We start from the raw sequence: 12,081 nt of genomic DNA, 5'->3' as shown, positions 1-12,081 counted from the left end.
GCAAAAAAATCAACCATAGCTTATTTTGAAAAGGACTTAACGAAGGCATCACTGTTTACAAAAGCTAGTCACAAATGTATTACATATACATTAGTTTAATAAAAAATCATTTACTATAACATGTTTGAGTAATTTCCACAAAAACACAGTTTATATTATTACCTATTTAGTACATGGGCATCCTCAAATCGATTATCCTTTACATTAATTTGGCTTTCTAATGGTTGGCCTGTAAAAATTGAACAGTCTGTGCCTGGAATTAACCACTTCCGCCTTGCAACATCAGCAGTTCTTAATTTGCTAGGAGACTGCAAAACTTCAGGATGGTGGACAGTTCTGTTTTTAAACCAAAATGGCATTCACGTTAGAAGTAAAGAAAATAAGTAACATCAAATTGTAAAGGATTCTTAGCGCATCAGTTTTCTTCTGCCCCTCTGGGTTTCCAAGCACAATAGGGATTGGTTTTCTATGGGACTATGGTGATATGAGTGTTCATGAACCATTACCCAGGGATTTTCCTTATTTTATAATCTTCTTTTCAAACTCATCTAGCCCAGTCATTTTAGAGACAATCTTTTTGAGAGAGGGCTATGCACCAAGGATCTTTCTGAAAACCTGAAATTGTAGGCCCTAAATTTGGCAAACAAGTATCATCATTGCACAGTAACAAGGATTCCATTTTCAGCATCCTTATCCAGGGCTGTGGAGTCGGTATACCAAACCTTTGACTCCAACTCAGACTCCTATTGATATTAGGCTTTAAAATCTTTTGTCCTGGATTTATCCTGGTACATAACACTTATATTTTTATCCTGGTGGGTAGGGGATTGAACTATACTTTGTATTGTAAAATGATGATGGTTGATTCAGTATTCTTCTTTTATTGTACTCTTGTATATTGATCAAGGGAGAATGGTATTGCGTTATTTCTGGCTGTATCTTAAATACCATCAATAAAAATTGTTTGAATATAAATTATATTTACCAGTACTTTAGATCCAGGACAAAATAAATATCTAAGTATAAAATGATAAATTTACTATATATTATAATGTACGTTTTTATCTTGAAGCTGAGTCGGTACATTTTTATTGACTCCAACCCCACCCAAAATCGCTTCCAACTCGGATTCCACAGCTCTGCCCTTATCCCAAATCAGCATGGATAGAAACCAGGCCTAGGAATCAAATCCATTTCGTCCACATACTACACAGAAAATCTGAAAGCAAGGGGTTGGATGCGTTAGACTCAGTCGAATTATTCACAGGATTGCAATCCATCCCAGCTTGGTAGTCCTATTGGCACCTGATTGGCTTCACTTATGTGGATCTAGTCTGACTCCAGAGGGACAAAGGCATCAGACGCCGGTCCGAGTGGATCTTCTCGCTCAGGGACCAGTTCCTATCGAGAATTCAGAACACTTTGGTTCTTACAACATTCAAACTGCAGACTGTAAGCGAATGGGAGAGACAGACCACACTTTTTGAATGAAGCCTTAAAGGTCTTCCAAAACAGCTGTCGTGAAACGCATCAGGACCCAGAGCCCTTACTGCAAATTCTTATAAGCACAAAATAAGCTCTTTTGTATTTTTTGAGCCTTGCCATTAGTAAAAACCTGTGCAATGATCAAAGTGTGAAGCCACAGCATTTAACAACTGGGCTTGCCCTGATGTTTGGTCTGAAAATTACACCAGTTCTGAGCACGGTTTGGCATTAGTGATAAGAACCGTCTTATATATTTTTGAATATTTAATGTGCTTCTTCAGTTTTTGTGATCTTATGTGGCTCCTTTGAAGTTGGCTAGTGTAAGTATTTTTTCTTACCTATTCGTGTGGCTACACCTATCAATAACCTTTTCTCCTTTACACATGGAATTTATATATGTAAGGATTCCAAGGTGTAGTGCAGAAATTTTAGTCTATTTGATTCAAGCCCTCTAACATATAGCACCGTTCCTTCAAGTCAATTTGTACCCTGGTACAGGCTCAGAGATGTCTATTATATCTCTCTTTTCCTTTACAACTAGATATCATCAGTAACAAAATTCCATAAGCTTACTTTGAACTTGATGTCCATAAATGACTTTCAGCAATCTGTCGTAGTTTTGTTATATTTTCATGTTCCACTTGTTTGACCTGAATTTCAAGTTTTGATACCATTCTATAAAGGAAAAGCAAAAAAAAAAAAAAAAAAAAAAGGTTTGTTTCATTTGAGACTGTCATAAGAATTTAGCAGCTGAAATATATAACATACAAATGGAAAGGCATAAATAAGACAGACATAGGAAACTGGCTATAAAGTCACATTTTGAAGGGGCCAAATAAGAGAGTCTACTGCTGCTAGCTTTTGGGTCACGGCACTTTGCCCCAACCGGTACACTGACAAATGCGCACAGGACAATTGCAGGATTTATTCCCATATACATACAAATCTTCCCTGAACGACTGAAAGAAGAGATTTATTCCTGTATACATAAGAATCTTCCCTGGACGACGACATGACGGACCCAACGCCCCGATTGGCTCAGGCACCTTAGGCCCCTCCCAAAGGACGGGACCTGAAGAGTCTGAGCAAATCAGGACCTTCCAGACAGGGTTCCCATAATCATTATGTAAACCTTACCCTAACACTAGATAGGACGTGCATATTTTCAGTGTAGTGGGTTACTTTGTAGAGTACAGTGTAGAGAGTTATTTTGTAACCCTCAAAAAGACAAAATAGTATCCACATTGGGCCACATTTGATGTGTCACCATTCAGTGCATGCAATTGTCGGGGCGCATTTGTCGGTGCATGCAGTTGTTGAGGCGCAAATGCCCTCACCATTCAGTGCGTGTGTGCGCATTTGTCTGGCTCGCAATTGTGTGGCGCATTTGTCAGTGCGTGCAGTTGTCGTGGTGCATTTGTCCTACGGGCATTTGATGGCGTAGGACAAATGCCCCGCCCCTCTTCTCCCTTCCTGTTTCTTTGATCCTACACCAGTGGGCACCGAAATCTTAAAATCTGGTCTTGTCTGATAGCTCTCTCTGAAACAGGGCAATGAATAAATGTTGGGATGGCAGCAGACTGAACTTGATAGCAAGAAAGAAAAAAGAACAAATTAATGTTGAGCCTCGCTGTCAATATCATGGATTACACACTGTATGTATATTCAATGATTTCCTTTTTCTCAATGAAATATATGCAAAACTAAATTTTAAAAAATGTCATTCTAAGGGAGAAATAAAGAGACACCTTTGGTTGGCATGACCTTTAATACTATGTTATTTTTGCAACAAGATATCCTGTAGAGGAAAGCTGATTTTCCATTCATACTGCTGAATTCCAAATCCCCAAAGGTCCCTCAGCAGAGCCTTGGAACTAGTTGATGAGTTTAGCCTTTTTTTCAGGGATGGGATTAATAAGTAAAAATCTATGGTGTTACCTTTAGCCCCAAACTTTCCGCAATACTGGCGGGGACATTTTCCCTAGAAGTGGGTGTCAGATCATTTTACCTATTTGGGGATCAGGATTCCACCAGACCTAGCTTCCCTGTATTCCCTCAATGTGGAACCTTTATCGAAGTCCATTCAGCAGAAACCAACCAAGTGGAAAACATACCCTCTTTAACTGAGGACAAGCAGGCAGCATTAACAACAAAGGTCCCCCAATTCACTGATAAACTTCTCATTCCTTATGAACTATCCCGAACACTTAGAACATCTGAGCTTGGATTACTAACCATTCCTTCATTAAGGATAATTAGTATTTTTTCTGTTGTCGCACCGCAATATTGGACTTGCCTATCCACCAATCTGAGAACTGAAAAAAAAAATCAATCATTTGTTTAAAGAAGCATTTACATTATGAGGTCCTTCATTTCCAGACTCCGTTTATTAACTAGAAAGGAAACACAGGATGATTCCCCTGCCCTTTTTGTCCTTCCCTTAAATAGTCTTCTTTTCTTTTATAATTGTATTTCATGCCCTGTAACCTTATATTTCCCGTTAGTCAAAATGTCCAAGTTTAAGTTTTGTTATTTGTGTTGTATTTTTTTAATACCTTTAAATTTTTTATTGTAATTCGCTTAGAAATCTAGGTTAGCGATTTTATCAAATTTTAATAAAACTTGAAACATGTAGGTGATGTCATCCAAGGAGCCCAGTATGGACAGTGCAAAAGTGTACTGTCACTTTTAAAGTGAAAAAAAAAAATAAAAATCTCGAACCGCATGTACCACACATGCGCAAGTGTCTTCTTGCCCACTGCTGGCGCATGGGATCATCGGTTCTTTGTTCTCCACAGAGTAGAGAAGATTCTCTTAGAGTTCCTCTGTGTGACTTTTTTATACGTATATTTAATGTGTATACTGTAGGTGTAGTTTTTGTGCCTTCCTTTCTTCTAGTCATAATTTATTATTTTCTTCTTTGGTCATTTCTGATCCTCCCAATGTGACATCTTTAGTACAGCATTGTGACCAAGGAATTTTATGCTCTATGAAGATCAAGTATAAAGTCTTTTCTGAATTACATGCCAGATAAAATGAACAGTGGTATAAGAATCTAAGACGTCCTCAAAGAGTTTTCTCTTAAGGATGCCATTTAAGATTACTGGGTCCTTCAAGTGGTGGGTCAGGGCTATGCCCTTCGATTGCAGAAAAGACCCCAAATCATCTTCCAAGGAAGTCTTATTCTATTGCAAGGAACAGTTTTTATACGGAAGGTAAACAAGTTATTAGTCTATAATTTTTAGGAATGTTACTTGGATCTCGCTTTGGAAGAAGTAGTGTTCTGCCCAATGTGGTGTCAAATCTGTCTTTGATCAACTAATTTTTACATTTTGCCATGTCTTGGTGAAAGGATGTTAACTGTTTGAGCCAATAATTGATCACTTCATCTGGACCTTGACGCTTCCTATTTGAGGCTTTTTTAAAAATCTGTTTTCCCAGTTCTTTTGTTGTTACTTGAGGGCATTTCATAGGAGTAATGTTTACCTGTTCCAAATTCTCCTACACACAGGGTAGCCATTCTGCATCTCAATTATGCTATACAGGGTTCTCATATAACTTTCTCCAGAATGTATCTGTCTCAGTTTAAGTTGGTAGTGTTTTCACTGTACTGAGGTTCTTTCCCAGTTACTGTAGAATTGTTTGGGATTTTCTATACATAATTTGATCTTCCGTTTTCTTAACAGCTTCACATTTGTGCTTCTGCTGTTACTTTCAATTTATTATTGGAGCATATGAATTTAAGATTTTCCTTCATCAATGCAGAATTTTTCAGTTTACTATTTTGGATTTTCCTCAGTATCTTTGGCAGTTGTGATCCTTTTAAGCACCCATCTATCAAGGACACCTCTGTTCATAAAGATTTTATTTTTCCTTCAATACCAGTTTTCCAAGGAGGAGGAGTTGTCTCCCTCCTTTTCTTTCAGCCCAGGATCTTCAATGGTGAAACCCTCTCTATAATAACTTTGGTTGCACAATAGTGTACAATACACTCTCAATTATCTGGCACCAATGGGGATTGGTGGATATCAGATAACTGTAGTTTTTGAGAGTTACTGTAAAAATACTGTAGTCTTGTCTCACTTCTCATCTCATTTTCTTCCTATCATCCCCCCCACCCCACTTGTAGGTCCAGCATCTGTTTCTCTCTTCCCACCCTCCTTTATGGTCTGGATCACTTTCTCTACCCTACCTTCTCTACCCCCTTCTTCCCCCACTTATGGGTCCAGCATCCATCCATCTCCCCTCCCCTGCACCCTGATGGACCTGCTAGACCCTCCCTCCTACACACACACTTCTGGTCCACCTCCCCCCTCCCTCACCAAAGCAGCAGTGGCAGCCAGTCAGCAGAAGTCGCGCTGTAAGCAGGCTGCTTACAGCCAGTCATGGCAGGGCCATTCCTCTGCCACATTGGAAATGATGTATCAGAGGAAAGGCCCTGCCAAAGCTGACCGTGAGCAGCCTGTTTTCAGTGCTGCCTCTGCTGACCAGTTGCCACTGCTGCTTCAGGTAAGGTGGTCTTGATTGTATAATCCCTGTACCCTTTCCCTATTTGCTGGTTATAATTTACAATTCTTTGGTTCACTATCCTGTGTGTGACTGATTGATGATCTCAGCATTTTGGTCTCTATGTGTATTTCTAGGAACTGTGTGACAGATGTACTCTGTGGGGTTTCAATACCTAGAAACTACAAAAGAATAGGATGTGGTGCAGTGTACTTGTCCAAAGGCAAACAGGAACAGTGTTAGCAAGTGAAAGGCTGCCAACATGTGTGCACAGGTAAAGGATGGGCCTGAGCAGTGCTTATACGACTCTCTTAGGTGTCCACAAGAGTAACAATAGTAATGCCTATAGGAACCTGTCTAAATTCATTTTAAACGATAATTCGACGTTTTTCGATGATCAAGATGGCGGCGATGTGAGGAGCTGTGAGAGACGCGTTAAGATCTCTCCACGTTTAGCCTTAGCTCTTGCCTGAATTATTTACCTCATTTTCTTTATGCCTTCGAAGAGAAAAGGGGTGGTCAGGGGACCTTCCTCGCCGGCCCTGGCGTCTACCCCCCGGCAGCTAAAGATGGAAAGCTTCTTTTCGGCTCCTCCGGCACCAGCAATATCCGGGATCCGGAAGGTTCGCCCCCCACATTTCGCCCCCAGCAATTCGCCCCTCACATTTCGCCCCCCACATTTCGCCCCCAGACACATTTCGCCCCCACACATTTCGCCCCCGCACATTTCGCCCCCCGGATGTTTCGCCCCCACACATTTCGCCCCCGCACATTTCGCCCCTGAGTGTCAGACTATTCCTCTCGCAGGCGATTTCTTTGCCGACACGACGGCAGGCTACAAATTCAAAGTGCACAGCTGGCTGTTCTCACTGCCTCTAATGTCGGCCCTGCAGCTCCGGACTTCCCCACACCTGCTCTCTCCCCCCCCCCCCCCCGATCACTATTATTTTAAATGTTATGGCAGCCACGGCGCTGTATCCATCGGAGGAGACTTCTAACCTCGGCCTGCCCCGGAACTCTTCCTGCAACAGCAACTTCATGTTCCTGCCTAGGCGGGTGGTGGCTGCAGGAAGAGTTCCGGGGCAGGCCGAGGTAGCGTGCACTGTCTGTCAATTCCTCCTGCTGGAAGGCCGACCAACCCCCCCCCCGATCACATGCAGGAGGGTGCTCAACCCCTCCTGCCAGAGGACACTCTCGACACTCCGCCGATCGCTAGCAGGAGGGTGCCCAACCCCTCCTGCCAAAGGCCGACCAACCCCCCAATCACCGGCAGGAGGATGCCCACCCTCTCCTGCCGGAGGACGCCTCCCCCAATCGCCGGCAAGAGGGTGCCCAACCACTTCTGATGGAGGAGGCCCCCTTCCGGACCCACACATGCTAACATCCCCCCCTCCGGACCTCTCCCCCACTAACCTTTAATAGCTGGCCGGCTGGAACTCTTCCTGCAACAGCAACTTCATGTTCCTGCCTAGGCGGGTGGTGGCTGCAGGAAGAGTTCCGGGGCAGGCCGAGGTAGCGTGCACTGTCTGTCAATTCCTCCTGCTGGAAGGCCGACCAACCCCCCCCCCGATCACATGCAGGAGGGTGCCCAACCCCTCCTGCCAGAGGACACTCTCGACACTCCGCCGATCGCTAGCAGGAGGGTGCCCAACCCCTCCTGCCAAAGGCCGACCAACCCCCCAATCACCGGCAGGAGGATGCCCACCCTCTCCTGCCGGAGGACGCCTCCCCCAATCGCCGGCAAGAGGGTGCCCAACCACTTCTGATGTTGGCACCATCAGCTCTTACTCCCTCTAACGCCGGCCCTGCAGCTCCGGACTTCCCCACACCTGCTCTCCCCCCCCCCCCCGATCACTATTATTTTAAATGTTATGGCAGCCACGGCGCTGTATCCATCGGAGGAGACTTCTAACCTCGGCCTGCCCCGGAACTCTTCCTGCAACAGCAACTTCATGGCCGAGGTTAGAAGTCTCCTCCGATGGATACAGCGCCGTGGCTGCCATAACATTTAAAATAATAGTGATCGGGGGGGGGGGGGGGAGAGAGCTGGTGTGGGGAAGTCCGGAGCTGCAGGGCCGACATTAGAGGCAGTGAGAACAGCCAGCTGTGCACTTTGAATTTGTAGCCTGCCGTCGTGTCGGCAAAGAAATCGCCTGCGAGAGGAATAGTCTGACACTCAGGGGCGAAATGTGCGGGGGCGAAATGTGTGGGGGCGAAACATCCGGGGGGCGAAATGTGCGGGGGCGAAATGTGAGGGGCGAATTGCTGGGGGCGAAATGTGGGGAGCGAAACTTCCGTGAACCGCAATATCCGGAGTGGAGAGTCCGGCGTTGGGCGGCGAAGAGAGGGAGTCGCTTGCCCTTTCGGACATAGAAACATCGCTGTCTCCTCCGGTTTCCCACACTCCTCCGTGTCCAGCAACTGCCGGAACGATGTGGCGAGAGACACCCGATCCCGGAAGTGGAAGCGCGGGGTCTCCCGACGAGGGCACAGCGTCTGGAGACAGTTTGCTGATGGAAGCCAACAAGAGAGAGGGGGATTTGTCCTCTCCGACGGAGGTCTCTCTTCAAAGCATCTGGTCTTTGCTTCAGCGGATGGAGTCAAAAATGGAAAAATCATCTGAAAAGGTAACTAAAATAATGGAAAAATTGGATTCACTGACTGAAACTGTGGAAATAATGAAAAGGGATTCTAGTGCTCAAACTAAGCAGATGCAGGAGGATATATTGCATTTACAACAATTCAAGGTGGCTTCAATTAAAGATAGTTTCCTTATAAATAAGAAATTGGAGCAATTTGAAAATTTCAACAGGCGTTTGAACCTCCGTATTTTAAATTTTCCTCAAATTCCGGGTATATTGCCTTTGGACTTATTAAAAAGATACCTGATTGAGAATTTAAAGATTTCGTCAAATTGTATTTCCCCTATAAATAAAATCTACTATTTACCTAATAAGAAGACACCCGGAAGACAAGAAGGAGAAAACGAGATTGAGAAAGAGATAAGGAGGGAAAATAATGAAATAGAATTTGCTAATGTGACTGCTCTTCTTGAACAAACAGTTACTACTGATACTGTTAGAGCTACGCTCTTAGTATCATTCGTTTTTGAGCAAGACGTGAACATGATTATGAAACTATTCTTTAAAAATTCACAGAAATTATTTGGGGAGCAAAAAGTTTGGATATATCCTGATGTCGCAAAGACTACACAAGAACGGAGGAAAGAATTTCTTTCTATGCGTCAAGATACTATAAAATTGGGAGCAACTTTCTTGTTAGCATACCCCTGTAAATGCTTAATTAGGTATTTGGGAGTTAAATATACATTTTTTTCTCCTAATCACCTGAAGGAATTCTTGGATGTAAAGAAAATCATCAAGGACTGAGGGAAAATAGAAATTAATAGCTGGTGTTTAGAACATAAAGCCTAATTGTTTAATCTAGTTCCTTGTTAAATTTCTCTCAAAAAGTTCCGATTGACCATCCCACTTTTATTGTGGTCTAAGAAAGGAAAAATTATTTTATTTTTATAAGTCTGAATCTGTAATACTTCTGTATTGTTTTTTCTCTCCTGTATTTAATGTAACAAGATGTATTCTTGTAAATTTTGTTGAATAATAGAAATAAAAAATAAAAAAATAAATTCATTTTAAACACCCACTAATGCCAACGAACTCCTGTAGTAAATCCTACAGCTTGATGCACTAGCTGAAAAAATACTTCTTTTGATTTGTTTTGAAATGTGATACTAATTTCATAGTCTTAATAGTACCTGAAATGTTAAATTACTGTTCCCTATTTACCTATTCTATATCTTTTATGATTTTAATCTTCTCCAAGCTAAAGAGTCTATTTACCTATTTAGCCTTTTGTCATAGGGTAGCAGGTCTATCCCTTTTATCATTTTGGTTATACTTCTCTGTATCTTTTCTACTTCTGCTATAATTTTTTTTACTGACGATGAAGACTGTGCTACATTTATCAGTGAATATTTTTTTAAAATATTATACAGGCTGCATTCATAGTTCTGTATTATAAAGACATACACAAATTTAGTTTTCACAACACATAAAGTGACTCAGATTTTCATCCAGTAATTTTTATGTTTTAGATAGTCCATCATTTAAATTTCCAAATTTTAAAAATGAAAAATATTTTTACATTTTACCTTTTCAGTTCAGATATTTCACTATCAGCATCAAGCAGTTTGTTCTCTGTTGTATTTAGTGTGTCCTGTAAACAGGAAAACAAAGTTAAAAATAAAGAAAAATACATTTATGTCAGAAGCAGAGGATATTTCTATGTCTCATTTATAAAATAAGGTTTTCAGAAGCTAGTGCCCCCATCCCTTCAGCTATACCCTTTAGTAGAACACCAAAATAAAATTTATGATGCCTATTGTAATCCATCTTCATTTGTGGATGTTTTTTTGAAAAATGAAGTACCTAAGTGCAAACCATATATTAAAGATTCAAAATACTTTTTGAGCAAATTAAATTCAATTGACATAGTAGAAGGACCATTCATTTTAGCTACAATGGACGTTTTGGCGTTATATACATCCATTCTGCAGGCTGAGGTTCCAGATGTCATCGTTAGAGTATTGGAAACGCATCCAAAACCACATGCTATTCCATCTGAGTTTTTTTTTACAATTATCCCATTTGGCAATATGTGAAAATCTTTTTACATTTGATGGAAATTTGTACAAACAAATAAACGAGGTTGCAATAGGGGCCACTTTGCACCTTCAGTAGCCAACCTTTACATGATCGAATTCAACTCTCTCAATCGGTGCTTAGTGAGCGCTAAAGACAAGCGCTGAGTGAGTCTCTTGCCCTGATGCAGCCTTACGGCAAAACACCAGCTAGCCATCATCAGCAATGGACCGGAGACACAGCGGTAGTGGATCCGAGACGCGACCTTAGATTTATCAGGCAAAAACAGCACACGGGGAATGGATTGAACATTTTTGACAATCGCTTAAGCAAAATAAGTTTGTTTTTTTTTTAACTTTTTATTTATAGAATTTTCATTCTTTCAATACATGAATCACATATTATAAAATGTATAATAAAATATATATGTATGTACAAATTCATATCATAGATATTCATCCCTTTCCCCTATTAATTGTTTTTCCATTTTTCTTTCATATTAATATCTATATTTCCCACCCTAACCCTATATTACTATTATCAATGTGTTAAGATATCTGATCTCTAGAATAATTAGTCAATGGATCCCATATTTTCTTAAAATTTTTAATATTTCCTTGTTGTAAAGCCAAAATTTTCTCCATTTTGTAAATGTGACATACCGAGTTCCACCAGAATGTATAATTTAGTTTGGTAAAATCTTTCCAATTTTGTGTGATTTGCTGCATGGCAACTCCTGTCATTATTAAAAGTAATTTATTATTATTTGCTGATATTGGACTCTGTATTCTCATTGCAGTACCGAATAATATGGTATCATATGAGAGTCCTACGTGATTTTCTAGTAATATATTTATTTGGGGCCAAATTAAATTCCAAAAAGCTTTTATACAGGGACAAAAAAAAATTAAATGATCCAATGTCCCTACTTCTATTTTACAATGCCAACATCTATTAGATCTAGTATTATCTATCTTTTGCAAGCGCGTCGGGGTCCATAACACTCTATGTAATAAAAATAACCATGTTTGACTCATAGATGCTGACTTTGTTAATCTTAATCTCCAGGACCAGAATTTTGGCCATTGAGATGCAGAAATTGTCTGTCCAATCTCAATGCTCCAAATATCCCTAAGTCCAGTTTTCTTTTTTTTATTTAGAAATCCATTTATTAATTTATACCATTTTGCGGCTTGGTGACCCAAGAAATCTGTCTGGAAACATAAAACTTGCAAACTATATTGAGTATTGAGAATTTTCCATTCAGGGAACCCTACCTGAATGGCTTGCTTCAATTGCATCCATTTAAAAAATTGTGTTTTATTTAGTCTAAATTTATTTTGCAATTGTGAAAAACTAAGCAAGGAACCTTCTGATATGACGTCATTTACCGTAATGTTCTTATTCCTGCAGTTATCCATTGTTTCCA

General features: G+C 40.9%; 1 protein-coding gene across 8 annotated transcripts in view; it reads right to left on the bottom strand.

Moving 5' to 3' along the window:
- Nucleotides 1–12,081, bottom strand: part of MPHOSPH9 (M-phase phosphoprotein 9) — a 154,431-nt gene that overhangs the window by 42,453 nt on the left and 99,897 nt on the right. For all 8 annotated transcript variants that reach the window (XM_033954541.1, XM_033954540.1, XM_033954544.1 and 5 more), the window contains 3 exons: nucleotides 10,163–10,227; nucleotides 2,059–2,160; nucleotides 163–336 (listed from right to left, as the gene is read on the bottom strand). In XM_033954541.1, coding sequence (XP_033810432.1) covers nucleotides 163–336; nucleotides 2,059–2,160; nucleotides 10,163–10,227 — 341 coding nt within the window. The remainder of the gene's footprint in view (nucleotides 1–162; nucleotides 337–2,058; nucleotides 2,161–10,162; nucleotides 10,228–12,081) is intronic.

This window comes from Geotrypetes seraphini, chromosome 8 (assembly GCF_902459505.1).
Source record: "Geotrypetes seraphini chromosome 8, aGeoSer1.1, whole genome shotgun sequence".
In the NCBI taxonomy this organism is placed as follows: domain Eukaryota; kingdom Metazoa; phylum Chordata; class Amphibia; order Gymnophiona; family Dermophiidae; genus Geotrypetes; species Geotrypetes seraphini.
The sequence above is the reverse complement of the archived record's forward strand: the minus strand, read 5'-3'. Positions and strand labels throughout refer to the sequence as shown.